The following is an 18,253-nucleotide window of genomic DNA, read 5'->3' as shown; positions in this document are numbered from 1 at the left end:
GATAGTGAGTGGGTTTGTCTCCACCATCCTTTATGATATTTGAAATTTGTCCTAATGCATTACGCACCCTGGCCCCTGGAAGACACACATGTTTAGTGAGTGGAGTATACACTGCTCTATTTAGGTACCTTACCTGGAAGTCTTCAACAATGACAACTTTATTCTCACCTCTCTTGATCTCTGGATTCCTACAGGAAGTACTCTTGCCATCCTCCTCCTCTCCTTCCTTCTCTGCCCTCCCTTCCCATTCGTCACGTAACATGTAGAATGCATTTGTGGTTTTTGTCTTCACTTGTTTCTTAAGGGTGAACTTTGTTGCACCCTTGCGAACAAGTGTCCAATCCATCCTTCAGCATTTTTCTCTCTCTCCTCCAACACCTCCAACAAGTCCCTCATTTTTTACTTTTCCCTGCCCGAGAACCTGTACCTCCCATTTTAATCTGAGAAGTTCTTCCTTTAACTCAAGGTAGTCCTTCTCAAAACTTGCAGCAGGGATAAAACTCTCCGTAGAGGAAGCCATCACGCACAGAAATACTAGAACAATACCACAGGTGACTAGAACACACTACCACAACACTATCACAGGTCACTACAACACACTATCACATAACTATTACAGGTCATTAGTACAACACTATCAAAGGTGACTACAACACACTAACACAACACAATCACAGGTCACTACAACACACTAGCAGAAGACTATCACAGGTCACTAAATTCACTGACAGTTTTCACAACAGGCAGGAACAAAATTTGGAATGCCAGGAGACGTCTGAGGAATGCCAGGAGATGAATGAGGAATGCCAGGAAACGTCTCAAGGAAAGCGTAGACAGCAGATATGGCTTTAATATCTTAGTGCAAGTTGCACAATGGACTCTGTTTGTTAACCCTTAAACCGCGGGCTTGTTTTGCTCTGACTTGTGTGTCCCGCGGGCATATTCGCGCTCCGACAGACTCTCTAAAAATATTTGCCAAAAATCAGTTATTAGTCCTAGAATATTAAAATTACATATGCATATGGCACATACCTTCAGCTTTCTCCTGGGATGTTTGTTGAGCCTTCGTCGAGTACCGTAGGACTTGTGGAGACATCTGAAGTTGGGTAACGAAGTCTTCACTTTACACTTCCTGACAACCCATAGCATGATTACCACAACCTGATATTATCACTAGAAACACTATTCTATGATTTTCGAATAGTTTGGAATCCATACTCCAAAAAAAAAAAAACTGTGAAAACAATGAAAATTGCAAGAGCGTATGACCTTCCCACTTGCGCTCGTTCGCCGCTGGTGTTCTGTCATTTATTATTAAAAAAAACACTCACACTTTATATTCCTATTACTATATAACACTTATATATATCTTCAGTCTTTATCGATAAGTTTCCTTCAGTAATAGTAGTTTATTGTCACTGTAGGCAATCAATTTCTCTTTCCGTAAAATACGTAGAGAGCGACGGTTTCACTATCATTGTCATAACATCAAGTATTTGTACTCATATTCTTATATTACTAATTATTTACATTTCTATTTACATTTTCTATTGTATTTTCAATATTTAGACTTCTATTTTACTTACACTATGTAATGCAATGTCACTTGCAGTAACATATAAAACAATATTACACTGTTCCATCATATTTTCATCCATTGCTTTCACTTGCTATTTACACATTATTTACACATGATTTACATTTTCCACTTGCACTCTTAGAACTACTTCAGGCTGTGGTAATCAAAGAAGCAGGTAACGCAGAGGGGAACCTGGCATTCAGCGCACTGCCAAGAGGTGCGTTTGTGCTCAGGTGTGCATCGGCTGGTATGTGCACACACCTGGCACCTGCGGACTGCAGGCTTCCTCTTGGTTGTGGCAGGCATTTGCACCAGTCTGTGCCGATTAATGTATGCCATCTGCTCAAGTCTGTTGGGAAGTCTTACTGCATGGCGCCTTGGAGTTGCTGCTGTCACCCTACCATATCTTGCAAACAGCTGCTGAACACAAGTCCTGGTGAACAACCTCAAAGAGAAGGACTTGGGTGGCTTTACCTTCATTTGTACAGGATAAAGGCGTTCAGCATCGTCATGTCTACGAGATGCAGAAAAACTTTCCTGTACCACCTAGTGTTCTTCCTGAGGCAGTCGATTTCTCCAATCATCATGTCGGACTTGTCCACCAGCCTCATGTTGATTTTGTAGTCTATGACAGCATCAGGTTTCCTCACAGGTTCGCCTGTCCTACGGTCGACCTTCCCACTGTCTTTCATTTCCCCCTTGTGTACGGTGGTGAGCATGTGCACGACCCTCTTGTCATGCCACCATATTGCCAGCATCTTTTCAGACTTGCGTAGGTGCACGTCTTCTCACTGAAAGTTTCCTGCCTCTTGGAATTTGGGGAAGTGGGCATGATTACTCTCCACAGGAGCCGATGCCGTGCTCTGAAAGATATTTAGCAAGTTTCGGTGCTGTATAATAGTTGTCTGTATACAGCACATGATTCCCACCAAAATACCTTTCAAGCAGCACTTTTACTACACAGCCTGAGATGCCAAGGGGGTGTGTTTTGTCCAGATCGACAGTGCTGGCTGAATAGATGACGAAGTCAAGGATGTACCCCGTCTTACAGTCGCACAGTACAAAGAACTTGATTTCAAAGCGATGGCGTTTGCTTGGAATGTATTGTACAAACCTAAGACGTTCTCTGAACAAAACCAAGGATTCATCTATGACAACCTTCTGAAAGGGGTGGAAGAATGACATAAACTTATCCTTCATTCTGCTCAGAATCTCCCTGATCTTCCAGAGTGGGTCGGTTTGGGAAGGCGTATTGTTGTTGGCGAAGTGCAGGTTTCCCATGATGTTCCAGAAGCGATCTCTGCCCATGTACTTATTGAAAGTGGGTGAGGGTAGTATGGGGTCCATGGACCAGTATTCTTCCAACTCATGCTTCTTTGAATGTGGCATGAGAAGCATGAGGGCGAAGAACACATACAGCTCCTGCGCTTCCAGCACGGTCCACTGTTGCATCTTTGCTGCACTTTCACCACTTGCAGGACGTTGTGATTAGTACCTGTTTGTCTCATCACATATGTGCTGCATGACTTCGTCATCGAGGAAGGCCAAAAGGAAGTCCACACACTAAGCATCCTCGTCAAGAGTGAAGGCAGGCTGTATGCCTGAGGAACTCTCGTCAAAATTTAGATGTTCAGGGACGAAATCGGAACCTTCCGTCCATGCGAAGGCGTCCAGGATTCCCTGTTGTGGTGGTATAGGGTGGGTGAGGGTGGTGGATGGCTGTGAGGCAGACTGAGCTGTTTCAAGGTCACTCACACTGACCCTAGGTTCCCGAGTAGCACTAGCAGCCCTTACTCTAGTTGCTACTCTACTTTTATATGTCAGGGATTTACCTCTTCCCCTATGGCCTGCCTGCACTGTTGGTGCTGGTTGCGACTCTGACGACGAAGACTCAGGAGAAAATTCCGCTGAAGATGAGGAAGAAATTAATGATGTAGGGCTGGGGGAGTGGGGAGGTGATTCACCTTGGGACTCATGGCGGGCTGGGTCACGCGAGGCCATTATTTCAGGGCTAACCCGCCGCCTTTTCACTCCCTTCCCAAATTCCTTCCCTTGCTGCACTAAGGGCTCCTTTCCTTTGGAGCTAGGGAAAACCTGGGACACTGAAGCACTCGTACTAGGAGTTTCTGTCACGATTTCCTTCCCCCGGCTCATCACACGATTCTCCCGAAAGATCAAAGTCACTATCCATCATTATAATTGATAATTCAGCAAGTTCACGTTCCACTGCTGAGTCACTTAATCCTTTACTGCTTCCCCCACGAGTTTTTCCAGGGGTTGAGGTCACAGGGCCCTTTGCAATGGGCGCAGAAGCGGCAGTAATGGCGGGGCACGAGTGCGACATGGTTTGACCTCAGAGGATGACAAGGAACTGAATGACGCGGCATATATGGGCAGGCAAGAGTTGACAATGACAACAGGGTGACAGCTGCTAACTTACGTGCTAAGAAATGACTGGTAGGAAATCTCGACAATACATAAAAAATTGGTAGTTCCAGGTGAATGTAAATATCACTTAGGCTTCTCCCTTCCTTTTTTATATATATTTTTATTATGAGAATAGATTATACTGCACATTTCAAAGGGGAAATTAGCGAACGAGTGCATGTGAGGTGTTGTCAGGTGATAATTAGCTAATTCCAGGTGTATAGCACTATCACTTACCTTTTTTCATTTTGGTATATATTATTTTGTATAAGAATAGGGCATAGGGCATATTCAATGGATGATATCCGTGGAAAATTCCTGGGAAGCTTTGCTTTAGCGCAGCGTGGCCGGGCAGGCAAGAGGAGAGGGTGATGGAGGTGAGGTAGGGAGGGGAGAGAGGGTAATGGAGGGGAGGTAGGAAGGGGAGTCAAGAACAGGGAAAAATGGTTAAATTGTCAACAATGGATGGGAGTACAGATGAGAGAAGGAGTGCTGACTATTGTAGGACATTAGCAGTACATGCTAAAAAAATGATTGGTAGGAAATCTCGACAATACATAAAAAAATAGATAATTCCAGGTGAATGTAAATATCACTTAGGCTTCTCCGTTCCTTTCATATATATATTTTAATTACAAGAGTAGATTATACAGCATATTTCAAAGGGAAAATAGCGAACGGGTGCACGTGAGGTGTTGTCAGGTGATAATTAGCCAATTCCAGGTATATAGCACTATCATTTACCTTATTTCTTTTTGGTATATATTATTTTGTATAAGAATAGGGCATAGGGCTTATTTCAATGGATGAAATCAGTGGAAAATTCTGGGGAAGATTTGCTCGGTGCAGCGCGGCCGGGCAGGTGAGAGGAGAGGGTAATGGAGGGGAAGTAGGGAGGGGAGCCAGGAACAGAGAAAAATAGCTAAATTGTCAACAAAGGATGGAAGTACAGATGAGATTTGGAGTGCTGACTAGTGTTGGACATTGGCAGTACTGATAGATGATACAAGCCACCACTTGTAATCCCAGGAGAATTCAAAATAACACAGAATCACAAAAGTGATGCCCCGTGGTATGATCCATTGTGCCTGAGCATCACGAAAGTGACGCCCCGCGGTTAAGAAGTTAATGTAATACTTGGGGAGCATGATCATCCCCAGTTATTCTTGGAGGATCAGCTCCATCCCCAAAATAAACACTGTCTGAAATAGGAGAAATGTCTGAACAAGTGAACGAAATTTCTCAATTTAGTTTGTCTGGTTAATCCGATGGTCTACTATATAAACTTCTCCAACCATGATTTTTAGGGGTTGGGGGCAGTCCCCCCTTCACTAAATTTAACATTCTCTTGGAGAGTGAAACGGAGTTTTGATATGGCTTTGATACCTTAGTACATGATGTACAATGGACTCTCATCAGTAATGCAACATATCGGAATCTTGAACCTCCGGTGATTCTTCGGGAAGTCAACCCCCTACGAAATATAAAAATGATAAGAAATAGGAGTTTGTGCACACATGGACTTCAAAGAAAGTGGCATATACATCTTATGGTTGAGTATGTAGTTTCCATGTTTTCTCTGAATACACAGAAAGAAACTACACATCTGCTTGATTATTACTACCAAATATCGATTTATTGAACTTAGGAAACGCCTTTCACTGAATAAGTTGATGGGAGCCAAAACCTACCCTCTCCATTTCGGTAATTCACTCCCAAGCTGAATATAACCGTCTTGTAGCAGAAGAAAAATATAAGAATGGCTTCCTGGGTCTTTGGGTCCTAGTTAAGAATAAGTTATAATAAACTAAAGGCCTTGTTACACCTCCTTGGCCATCTATAATGCTAATTACCCATTCCTGTCCTTTTGGCATTGTCAGTTATACGGAAAAAGTTGCGATATTCTGACCCGCATCCCTGACATGTGATGAGAGCTGCCATTATTTCAACTGGCGAACATCATAATGAACGTGGAGAAAACTGTCCCTTGTAAAATTACTGTTTAACCCATGGACTCCAGGCAAAAATATACTCGCACCTCACCTCAGTATGGAAAAAAAAAATAGTAGATTTGCTTCTAATCTTAATATCTCAGAAACTAGAGCAGTTAGGGAAATGAATTAAGGACCATATTACTGAGCAACTCTTCTTGAAAATGAAAGTATCACCTTGTCTCTAGGTCGTTGCATTTCTGAGTAATGACGAGAGGAAGAGGACTAATTTTTGCGTGAAAACAGGATGAGTTCGTGTGTCTGGCCACGGCCTAGATTATGGCTTTCCTGTCTACGTGGCAACTTCTCCATTACTAGATAAACTTGCCACAGTGGTGTCCCTATGGCACAAACTGAGTCCTTTCCTAGTGTCCTTGGAAAGAGGCTTGGCAGGGGTGGATGAGGCAAAAGTCTACTTGAGACGGAAACGAAATCGAACAAGAAAGATTGTCCTACGCCAGGCAGAGTCACATGGACGACTGAGGTATGATTGGGTGAGCTGGTGCAAGTCTCCCTCGAGCTTTTGGTGATGAGATAAAGTGGCGGCCACTTCAAACTGTCCCGGGAAAACAAGTGTGGTTTCTAACGAAACCCGGCTTCACCGCACTACCAATTTTTTGTCCGTTCTGACCGACATCTGGCGGTCAGTGGTTATGCCACATATCGAAAATAAGTATACATAAAATATGCAACCCTTTCCACTAGATTTGGACCTTTCCCAGATTTATCTGTGTGCATTTTTTTCTTAATAAACCTAAATTTCATAGGCATAAATGGGTTTAACTCCTCCAATTGATCAAGTCACATTCGTGTGAAATCAAGAACCCTGAGGCATTTGAGTTACTGAATCAATACGACTAACGAGTGTCCGAAATATTCACTTTTTTTTTTTTTTTTTTTTTAGGGAGTTAACTAATTCATGTAGGCGACAACGTGTTGCCTCATTTAACTCCCGAGACACGAATGATTTATCTTAAACTGGAGAGAGAGAGAGAGAGAGAGAGAGAGAGAGAAAGCCTGGATGTAGCAAAAATGAACTGAAGAGTATGTTACTGAACTGAAGAAGTTCATAATCTGGTAAAGACATAACGTATAAATGGTACCGCTTGAGGGATGGATCAGGAAAATTTTAAGACACGGCTAATATTGTGCTGGATCTCAGGTCCATTTCTAATGGCTCTCTGATGATGGTTTTCCTGCATTTCTGATTCTATCTATCTATCTATCTATTGCCAGACGCCTCAATCCCGTTTGGGGTGGCCACAAACAAATCGCCCCCAAGTCGCCCTGTCCCCCGCCATTTCACTCCCCTGCTCCCAACTCACACCCCCCTCTCTCATATACTTCTCCACCCCATCTCTCCATCTCATCCTCGGCCTCCCCCTCCCTCTTTCCCCCTCCACCTCACTCACATACACTCTCTTCGTCAGTCTTTGACCCTCCATCCTCTCCACATGGCCAAACCACCTCAGTGTGTTCCTCATAACACTTCTCTTTCCTGTTATATCTGGAGGGTAACAATTTTATTTTGTACAGTGAAGTAAAGCTTAACCCTAGGCCAGATATACATGTTATGGGGCCCTGGGCCCTAGAAGTACATGGGGCCCCGTCAGGGCCTTAGCACATTGGGCCATTGTTACGGTCATTATCGACATATAAATGCACCTAACTTGGCTTGGAAAAGGCAAAACAACGGTTTATGCGTGACAAAACATTCATTTCTGAAAACATATTTTTGATAAATATTAGCCTCTTATATTACACTGCTGTGAGATGAATTAATGGTATAGAAAAAATAATCACAAACTTGACTGAATAATTATACACATTGAAATTTTTTTTTTTGCCACCCTTTGAAGCACGCAAAGTTCTCAATTACTTCTCGTGTGCTGACTCTTTTGAACAGTTCTTGTTCTACACTCAATACGGCCAGTGATCCCAATCGATTTTGTCCAATGGTAGTATGCAGAGAGTTCTTGGTCTTTTTTTGAGTTTTGAGAATGATCTTTCGCCAGTGCAGTTCGCCACAGACCTTGGCAGGTAAATACGTAGAGCTATCTCCACATTGGCGAATACTGTCACCACATCACAGCAGGTTATTGTGGAAAACATACTCGTTTCAATCAATTTTTCACAGTCTTCTGTCTGCATCGTCTTGAGAAATGCCTGGGTATGTATAAATTTCGAAACCAGAGTTGGTTCTATTCCAGGTCATTCGGATAGCAGATGACCAGGTCGGCAGTGGAGTCCAGAAGCTTGTCTGTGTGCACAGACATTGTCTCTGACAAGAAACCGAATTGTTGCTGGAGTGTTTCATAAGCTTTAAGGCCATCTCCTACTGACGTTAGCTGATCAGTGATGGGTATGTAGGATGTGGTCCTTAATCACTCTCTGGGTGGTAACTCTATGCTGTCTAATGCATCGTGATGTCGCTTCCTTCTTCGAACATGTTGTCGATTATCTTCATATACGCTATGACTACATTTTTCGATAGCAATCTGTTCATAGTCGTTGAACTGTTCCTATAGATCCAGTACCAACTCTTTCAGTGACTCGAGTAGTTTCACTGCTGTTTTTAGATCGAGGCTTGACTTTTGTAATTGCTGACTGTCGCACTGAACCCCTTTAGAATTTTCTGCCATGTTACTATTAGAATCATCGTGTCTAGTTTTTTCGAGTTCCTTCAAAATAGCAGAAGCCTCACATCCAGCCTCTGCATTTAGATGTTCATCCACTGTTAAATTGTCTCATACCATGATATTCTGCTGATGCCCATTGTTCACTGCTTCTGCAGCTTCTGCTAGGGCCGACCACGGTTATCTGACAAACTTTTGACAAGTGGCATGTGTTTCAGAGCATCTGTGTGTTTTATGTCAAAGATAGGTTAACTTCAATGAGATAAACATACACCTGCTGAATGACACAAAAGATAGTCACAGTAGCCGTGCAGCACTCAGTAGCTCACATCCCAACGAGGTCCAGAAAATGAGCCATGCAAGGAATGAACTCGGCAAATTCACAGTGAATTTTTGTGTGCACCTGTGTGTTGAAGCATTTTCCAGACATGATGCTGGCACTGTCGAATGATTGACCGCAACAGTCAGAGATCAGAATTTTGTTCGTTTGCAGAAATTCCGGCATTACTTCTGCGATTTTCTTTTCGGAATTATTCACTATGGGAACAAACATCAAGAAATGCTCTACTGGCCCCTCTGGCAATATGCAACGGATAATTAGGCATAGCTGGTCCATGTGCAATACGTCATGAGTAGAGTCCGCTGATATTCAGTAATACTTGGCCCTCTAAACTTCTGCTACAATAGGACACATCACTTGTCCACCCAGCATATTAATTAGTCCGCTACATACTGTTGATGTGAGGTAGTTTACATGACCACTCCTTTGGCTGGCATGTTTGTAGAGATGTGCCGCGAGGAAAGAGTCATATTTGCTAAGAAGCTCCATCACTTCCATATAATGTCCCATTATGCACAGAACCTATCACCTCGATTGGACAGACCTCGTTCACATAGAAACATAAGGACATCCAAATACAATCATAGCACTTCGTACCAGTAGTGCCGTTCTTACTAGTACTGACGAACTAGCCCAGCGTTAACGCACCGTCACAAAGATTTTCTACTGGCCAAACTAGATATTGCTTCTTTGTGCTGATGTGAATTGCTGTGCCCTTCTATTGAGTCCCTAGCATGCTTCCAAACTTGTAACATGAGCATACCCCGACTTATAATGTGTGACATCAACGGCACATAAAGCAGAAGAGACAGCAGGTCTCTTCAGAATAGCAAAGCCAGCTGAGGTCGATTTCTTCTTCAGATAATGTGTGTTTTCTGCTAAACAATTTTTTTTTTGTTCAGTGACGAGTTTTATTTTCCTCACGCACAGAAGAATTATTGTAGTCACTCTCTGCATTACGACTTCCTGCACTACCCTTCTCGATCCTATAGTTTCTGAACTCCTCAGTTAGTTGTTCTGGCCAAGGGCCAATGTCTTCTTCATAATTATCAGCCGTTTCACTGACTTCTTTTGGACCACATTTTGAAGAAGAATTTGAGCCTTCATCGCGCTAAGTTCGCAATCAGCAATTCTAGAAGCAGCGACAGGGCCAATAATAGGAAGTACTGAAGTTGTAGTTTTGTTTTCCTTCTCGACTTCGTTGTTATCATCTTCAGTGGAAGATAACCCAACTGTCACTGTCGTACTCTTAAGCCAACTTGTGATTTTACAGAGCTAATTCCAGTCACTTTCAGTTTCAGTGCTTTGCATCTGTTTGCCTGCACCAGACTGATATTTTCTTCCTCAGTCACATTTACGTCTCATCATGGCTGTAGTGATCCACATAAAGACTGCTCGTACACCTACAGTGCAAGCAATATTCTAGTAACTGACACCTAGTCACCATCTATATAATCAAAACAATGCAAAATATGAATTTAAATATGCTGATGCATAGGCCTATAGATATTAGTATACTTATAATCAAGGAAGAACATAAAAAGTTAAAAAATGACAGGTAATAATAAAACATGCTATTGTAGGCCATAGCCTATACATTATTTGACCTAGGTAGCTGGGTGTAAGTTACAGATGATATCAGTGAACTGCCACCATGTGCAGGTACCAGGTAGGTAGAGAACTTTGCAGCTGGTGGCACACCAAGCTTCAAAACATGTTTAGTATAGTTTACTCATTGTTTACATTTTTTTTTATATAAATACTTCATTTTTCATTAACTTAATTATCAATGTGATTGTTAATTGATGAATGTTATTAAGCTATGCTAGGGCAGAGAAAGCAAATAGCAAAATGTACAGTATTCACTGAGTCAGCACGGGGCTAACTTCCATCAATTTTAACAATTACATATCGGATATTATGCTCATAAGTTTACACGAACGTTTTTTCTATGTTTAGAGGGTGAAATCAGCAAGGGTAATCACTCCACTTCTGGGTTCTATCATTCGATCAATAGTCAGGCATTTACCAAAGCAGTTCATTGATATGGCAAGTCAGGAGCAGAGAACTGCACACTGCGTGTGTAATAAATGGTTTGGTGCCTCTCTATATGCACAGCCAGAGGGAACACGTAAGAGACAACGTGAGAAGGTAAACATTTTAGCTTAATTATTCTACTGTTATTGTTCAACTACCCCTCCAGAAATGTTGGAAGTTTACACCAAGATGATATTTTGAGCAGCATGTAATCGTCCGACAGTAGTAAAAATAAAATTCACTTTACATCATCGTAATCAAGAATTTGAAATGACAGTGCTGATAATGGTGTTGCTGATTACGATGGAGAGATGTCGGTAATAAATTTAATAATAATCATTGATGATGATGATGATTGTAATGATGCTGAATGCTGACGATGCTAAATTGTTGGACAGGGCTGAGGGTGTCGTGGAGTTTGGTCTGTTTGAAAAATGGCTGCGATATTCTCTGCCCAACACCACCTCTTGCCTCAACACTCCTAGGGTCATCACTGTCAACGCCGTCCTCTCACTCAGTAACTTATGGGTACGTAAAATAAAGACTGCATTCAGCCGTGTCACTAACGGAGGTCTTCTTATAGTCCTATACATTTTTTTTTCTGGTAATGTCATATGCACAGTTACAAAGTGCAGGAATTAAATATTATTACCTATTTACTTGTTTTTAGAGTAGTACAGACATCAGAGAAAGGTCCTGGAAGATTAATATATGAATATATATACACACTTTTTACAGGGATTTAAGATCAGTATCTTAAAACATATCTAAAGGGAAATCAGACTTACATGATGAGCAGTTTTTCCTGTACTGCCTAATTTAAACTCGCTCCGTCTCTCTGTCTGTCTGCCTGTCTTGCAAACACACACACACACACACACACACACACACACACACACACACACACACAATCGGTAGAGAGGTGGCCTGCAGTCCTAACGGACCCAGGTTCGAATCCCGGCTGGAGCAGGGAACAGTGTAAGGATTTGAATTTCATTAAATCAGGCTTTACTGATCAACCAGAAGACCCGCCAACATGTCGTAAAAATACCCCCGCTAATACCAATACACCAGTCCTGTATGAGACAGCCCTAGCATGTTAGCGCCGAAGTGGTGACATGTAGAGGTGTATGGTATGTAGGAGGATTGCTGGGCCTTAATAGCAGGCTGTGATAGGCCTATGCCCAGAGTCGGACACCTAAAACACACACACACACACACACACACACACACACACACACACACACACACTTAGAGCTGTCCTTCTGCTACAGAAGACGACGACTACTATACCCAATGATAAAGTATTTTTCACTGTCTGTGGTGACAGCGTGTGTGACTTTACAGACCAATTCGGGATCCACAAACTTTGCCAAACACTCGTCATTTCAAGTCCGGGTTTGCTGGAAGAACTCTGTTTTGGTTGTACACCCTCCCAGAATAAAGAATCGGCCCTCTAACGGCACGTATCATTCTGAAACATGGACGAAACATTGTAATATATGGCATTCTGTGATTATATGTGAAAGTATTATCTTCGGGATGATTAGAACTCGAAATTGCACCCCCCTCAAAAAAAAAAAAAAAAAAATCACATACTGAATGGTATATGTTTTGAGGCATTAGATATAAAGATTCATGTGTGTCTGTAGAACTTGCTCATTTTCACAACCATCGTACCCTAAGGGGCTGATACTTTTTTGGAAGGGTATACCTTGGTTATTACAATCTTCTCTGGCCACATTCCGAGCTTCTTCGAGATGAATGGCTCCTTTGCTGCAGAGGGCTCACCACTGTTCTCTGTCAGAGGGATTGGCTTCAAGATCTTGTGGTATGATGTTGCATTTCTTCAGAATTGTACTTATATGATCAATATATCTTTTCTTCGCTCCAACTGGGTTGCGGTGTGCTGCAAGGAGTTGGCCATATAGAACCTGGTGGGGAAGGCTGTGCTTAGACATGTGTAACACGTGTCCAACCCATCTCAGCTGCATTTTAGTTAGCATGGTTTCTATGGTGGTTGACTTCGCATGCTGAAGAAATTGTGAGTGAAGGATTTTATCCTCCCATGTAAGTCCTTCGATGCACTGTAAGCATCGTATGGGAAACGACTCAACTTGTTTGATGTGATATCGGTGGGTAGATCAAGATTCAGCATCTTATAAGACAGTGGAGAGGCATATAGACGTATATACAGATACCCTCGTCTCGATTCTCAAGTTGGTGTTTTCAAAGACTCTGGATCTGAGACATCTAAACGAGGCTGAGGCGTGGCTGATTATTACAAGAACTTCTGCATGAATGTTATGTTTATCTGTGAGCACACTTCCAAGGCCAGTAAAATTCCCCACTTGTTTTACATTGTCGCTATTTATCGGATATGCAAGAGGCTCTCCTGGATTGTTTCTCTGAGATATTATTTCTGTTCTGTTGATTTTTACTCGGAGTCTCTTTTCATGGCTTATGTTGGTGACAATGGTAAGACTCAGTTGTAGGGATTCTAGGGTAAATGCAAGGACAGCAGAGTCATCAGTGTATTCTAGCTCTAGGAAATGAGCCACTTTGGTCTATGTATTTGAAGATGCCTGAGATTGAATAAGTTACAGTTTAGATGGAACTGGATTTTTATTCCACCATCAGGGTTCATTTGTTGGTAACTTTAAAGGGTGACTGCAGTGAGATATATAATGAAAATGACAGGAGCCAAGGCACATCCTTGCTTTACTCCCACGCCATGCTGAAGGGTTCGGATTTGCTCCCACCTTGGATACACGAGCATTCATATCGTCATGCCAGCTCTTCAGGATGGTAAGAAATGTGTCTGGAACTAATTACGAAAGAGCATTCAATAAAAGCTCTCTGTTTACAGCATCAAATGATTTTGCAAAATCGATGAATGCAATATACAAGTCACAGTTTTGTTCGTGGTATCGTCAGGCAGCAGATATATCACAGGTGCGTCAGTCTTCTCTAAATCCACATTGTTTTTTCAGGAAGTGTTGACTATGTCAGATGTTTTGTCAGTCTCGATAACGGTATCTTGCCTAGAACTTTGCTATCATTCACGAAGAGAGAGATACCTCCGATGTCACAGTATGAGCGTCCCTTTTCTTCTTGTATCGGAAATAAGCCATTCAGATGGAATTCATTCTTGGTTCAAGGAAGTCAGTATAAGATCATGGAGGCACTGGTGGATCAACTGGCCACCCTTATTTATTTGTTCTGATGGTATGCTATCAGGGCCAGAGCTTTTGTAATTTTTTAGGAACTGGATGGCCTGAACAGTTGCTGCAAGAGTAGGTGGGACATCAAGATCTGCCACTTGAGGACATTTAGGATGTTATGAAAGATACTGTGCTCCACAAGGTTTCTTCGATTCAGAAATGTACTGAAGTGTTGTGCCCATCCGTCTAGGACTGCATGCCTGTCTTTCAGAAGCTTTCTACTGACTGAAAAAGTGTTATGTTGTGTCTCGTTGGCCCATACACGATTTTTATGGACATATATGACCCAAGTTGCCAATCCTTGCAGCTGTCATTCTTGCCTAGTCCATGCTTTTTGTCCATGTCATACAGTATTCTCTGGGTTTCGCTTCTGAGAGTCTGGAATTATATTTTTAGGTTTAGGGTGCTAAGATGAGCCAACCAGTTGTTTGTGGTCTGTTCTTTATTGCAAGAAGGTCATGTGTTCCTTCAGCATTTTCATCAAACCAGACTTTATGATGGTGGTCGGAGAAGCCTAGGGTTTCTTCTCCAGTGCTTTGAAGCAATTTCTTAATGTTCAGCCACTCTGCTTTTAGGATTGTTGCATGTTTGGATCAAGTGTTGGGCATTGAGAGAGCTTGTCTGTAGTAGTGCTGTGGAAGATGTTGCAGGAAGTCTTATCCTATAAAATACTGCAATTTAATTTCTTAGAGGATGGTCTACAGTGTATTTGTAGATGTATGACTGCAATTTGGGTAGTATAAGGTTATTTTCTGTGGGGTACTCAGTACCTCTTATTGTTCGGGTTATAAAAACTTCTCTTCGGCCTTGCTGCCTTACAATGACAAAGTTAGGTGCCAGTGTCCAGAGTGTGTGTGCATCCATGTGGTCTTGTGTATATTTTTATTGTGGGTACATAAATGTGGTCTTGTGTTTATTCTTATTATGAATGCATCCATGTTGTCTTGTGTGTATTCATACTGTGAGTGCATCCATGTGTTCTTGTGTTTATTCTTATTGTGGGTGCAGCCATGTGGTTTTGTGTATACTTTTATATTGAAAAATGGTGTTGGCAATGACCAGAAAGTGTTCTGAGCATACAGATAGCAGTCTAAGGCCATTGTTGTTCATATTACCAATACCAAGGCAGCCTATAATGCCTTGTCAGAGGTGATTATCTTTTCCTACTCTGGTATTGAAATCTTCAAGCAGAATGAGTTTCTTATTATGTTGTGTGACGTTGCCCTCTCCTGAGACGTGAGTCTCAGACAGGGCAGCATTATCACTTTCATATCTTTTCAGCTCATGGGCAGTGAGAGCAATCTTATGGCATGATCTTGTGTCTTGGTCAATTTGAAGCAATATTCATATATTCCAGATAGCAAGAATCAGAGTGATTCATTTAGAGTTTTTAGTGCAGTGTGGGATGCCTTGACCAACGTGGTTTTCTGGCCAGGTATCTGCTTAGTCGCACTGAAGGTTGCTGCAGGCATGACATGCTTCTATGCCATCGTGCCAATGGCCACTAGTGAAGTGCCGCCTATGTGCAAGACTTGAGCTAGTGACTTCCAGCTAGATCCATGACTTGTCACCGTAAGTCTTTTGATTTGGATTAAACGATGTAATAGGAGGTAAGTGAAGTAGTGGACTTTTACAATGAATGGATTTGACATGATAGTTAGGGTGTCCAGTCCTTACCAACACTTGACCCGGCTTTTTTCAACCTATGGTGGTGGCATGAAGATTTATGATGACCATCTAATGAACAGGTTATAGAAGTATGCTGGAAGCTCTGTCAATTGTGCCCGGTTTGCCGTGGGCCTCCGGTCACGGATTTTTCGTTCGGGGTTTACTCCTTTAGCTGTAACCCATCCAAGAGCAGTCCACAAGTCAGTGGGCCTGGAAACATTTGGCCTGATCCCTCACTGATGACTGGTCCAGCAAGAGTTTCCCTGTCCTCATGCTGAGTCTGGGCGGATCTCCTTCCGCTGGTATGGCCAAGGCCGTTTATATGTGAAGGCCTGGGTGTACTGGCGGCAGCTGATGATGACGTCACAGGAGGAGTCGGTTAGTGGAAGTCGGGGGGGCGTCACACGGAGGACAACCAGTGTATCTTCCAGCTCCCCTGTTTTTACGAGTTTATAAGCAATTTTTCATGGCTTGAGGGGTCTCCATACATACCAGGCAATACGTAAGTGACTAGTGGTCATGCTGAGCAAGACTTTTGTCATTACTTTGTCGGTTTGTGCTAGGAGGCATAATTTTTAGTGAGGCATCCATGTCAGCTGGCGGAAATGACGGGCTGAATGTAAACAACAATGGACGGCTCGTTCCCACCCGTGATGAATTTCTGTCTCTGGCTTCCCTTGACACGACAGCCCTAAATGGAATTCCTGAGATGGTCAGACGTACTGGGTAGGGAAGAAAATGAGGACTGCGTTGCAGAGTGAGAGTACGGTGCAGAAAGAGGGATTCAAAACTTCCTCTACCAACGTGTGTCTCAGGCAATGTCCGCTCAGTAAGAAATAAAGTGGATGAACTGGCAGCCAAGTGCAAATGGTTCGTTCGTTAGTTCGTTTAAACATACTCTTCCCCTTTAGAGGAGACCGATCCTTCCTTTGGCCTGGTCAGTATGCTTTGTCGGATAGAAAAGTAAGGATGAAAAGTAGGGGGAAGGTGACAGAATGAAAGATAGAGGGATGAGCATTATTTAAGGTGAAGTGACATCTTGCACAAGGCACATGAGGGTGCTGAGTGGGGTTTATCTGATGAGGGCAGCTCCTGGAGCATCGTGTCGGGGATGGGCTGATTGTTCATTGGGTGGAATGTGAATTATGCATCCTGAAAAGCATCAGCTATCAGCTTAGCAAAGACTTGAATTGACACAGAGAATGACCAAGACCCTGCTTACCAATTACATGGCTTTGAATTAATTAAGTGACAAATCAACATAACTGGGGAAAAACGGTGGTGGTAGTGTTTGTGCTTATGTCAACGATCAGTGGTGGAGGGATGTAACTTGTGAACAAGGTCCATAATGACAATATTGAATTCATGTCATTGTCTTTGAGGCCATTCTATCTTAATAGTCGTATACATCCCACCTGGTGTTAATGTGAAAACTGCTGAAGAACACCTGCATGATGAAGTATGCAAGATTCAATCTCGTTCCCCAGATGCAGTTAAAATAATAACAGGAAATTTTAATGGCTCACATTTTGAGAACTATTCCTCATTACCAACAATATGTTGATTTTGCTACAATAGGTCAGAATATCTTGAATCACTATTATGGCATTAGAAAACAAAGGTGTGTCTAAAAACTCAAACCATGAAGACTATTGCACCACAATATGTCTATATTAAAACCCGTTGTAAGCAAAAGCTAAAAACTTCAAAACCTGTAGTGAAATCTGTCCAGGCATGGAGTGCGGATTCATGTGAAAGTGTGAAACTCTTTGGGGCTGTTCAGATCAGACTGGCTGGAGTGTGCTATATGAAGTAAATGCTAGTACTGCTCACAATGTTGATGTCCGAAATTCATACATTTCTTTCTGTGCTGATATTGTGGTTCCAAGGAAAATAATGAAATGCTACCCAAATAAACCCTGGATCACAAATGAACTTAAACAATTGTTGAATGAGAAAGAAGTTGTTTTGTAAGGAACGATTGGACAAATTTAAAAACTTTACAGTAAAAAATTTATATGATTGTCTAATGCAAAAAAAAAAAAAAAAAAGTGCACAGAGAAAATTAAAAACCTATTTAGGTATGACATAAAGGCAGCTTGGAGTGGTCTTAGGAAAATCACTAGTTTTACAAAGAAAGCAGGCATGCCAAATGTACAGAATCCTGAAAATTATTATAATGACCTAAATAACTTCTACTGTAGGTTTAACATCCATGACTTGTCCATGCACCAACACACTATCTTGAAAACCAAAAATGATGAGCAAATAGTTTTATATAACTCAGAATGACATCATGGACAGCTTGAAGAGGGTTAAATGTAGTAAAGCTGCTGGACCTGATAAAACAA

At 42.1% G+C, this 18,253-nt stretch overlaps 2 protein-coding genes across 2 annotated transcripts in view; both read left to right on the top strand.

Annotated features, from left to right (window-relative positions):
* LOC145406023 (ionotropic receptor 93a-like) overlaps positions 1-15,770 on the top strand; it is an 85,970-nt gene extending 70,200 nt beyond the window's left edge. Inside the window, exons 4-5 of the mRNA XM_080277213.1 lie at positions 11,409-11,538; positions 15,573-15,770. Coding sequence (XP_080133339.1) covers positions 11,409-11,538; positions 15,573-15,770 — 328 coding nt within the window. The remainder of the gene's footprint in view (positions 1-11,408; positions 11,539-15,572) is intronic.
* The window catches only part of LOC145407276 (glutamate receptor 2-like), a 551,600-nt gene that overhangs the window by 130,308 nt on the left and 403,039 nt on the right, over positions 1-18,253 (top strand). The window lies entirely within an intron of this gene.

Source organism: Coenobita brevimanus, chromosome 8, assembly GCF_032717465.1.
Source record: "Coenobita brevimanus isolate Jiangsu-jjx chromosome 8, ASM3271746v2, whole genome shotgun sequence".
Lineage (NCBI taxonomy): Eukaryota > Metazoa > Arthropoda > Malacostraca > Decapoda > Coenobitidae > Coenobita > Coenobita brevimanus.
This window is presented reverse-complemented; position numbering and strand designations above follow the sequence as displayed.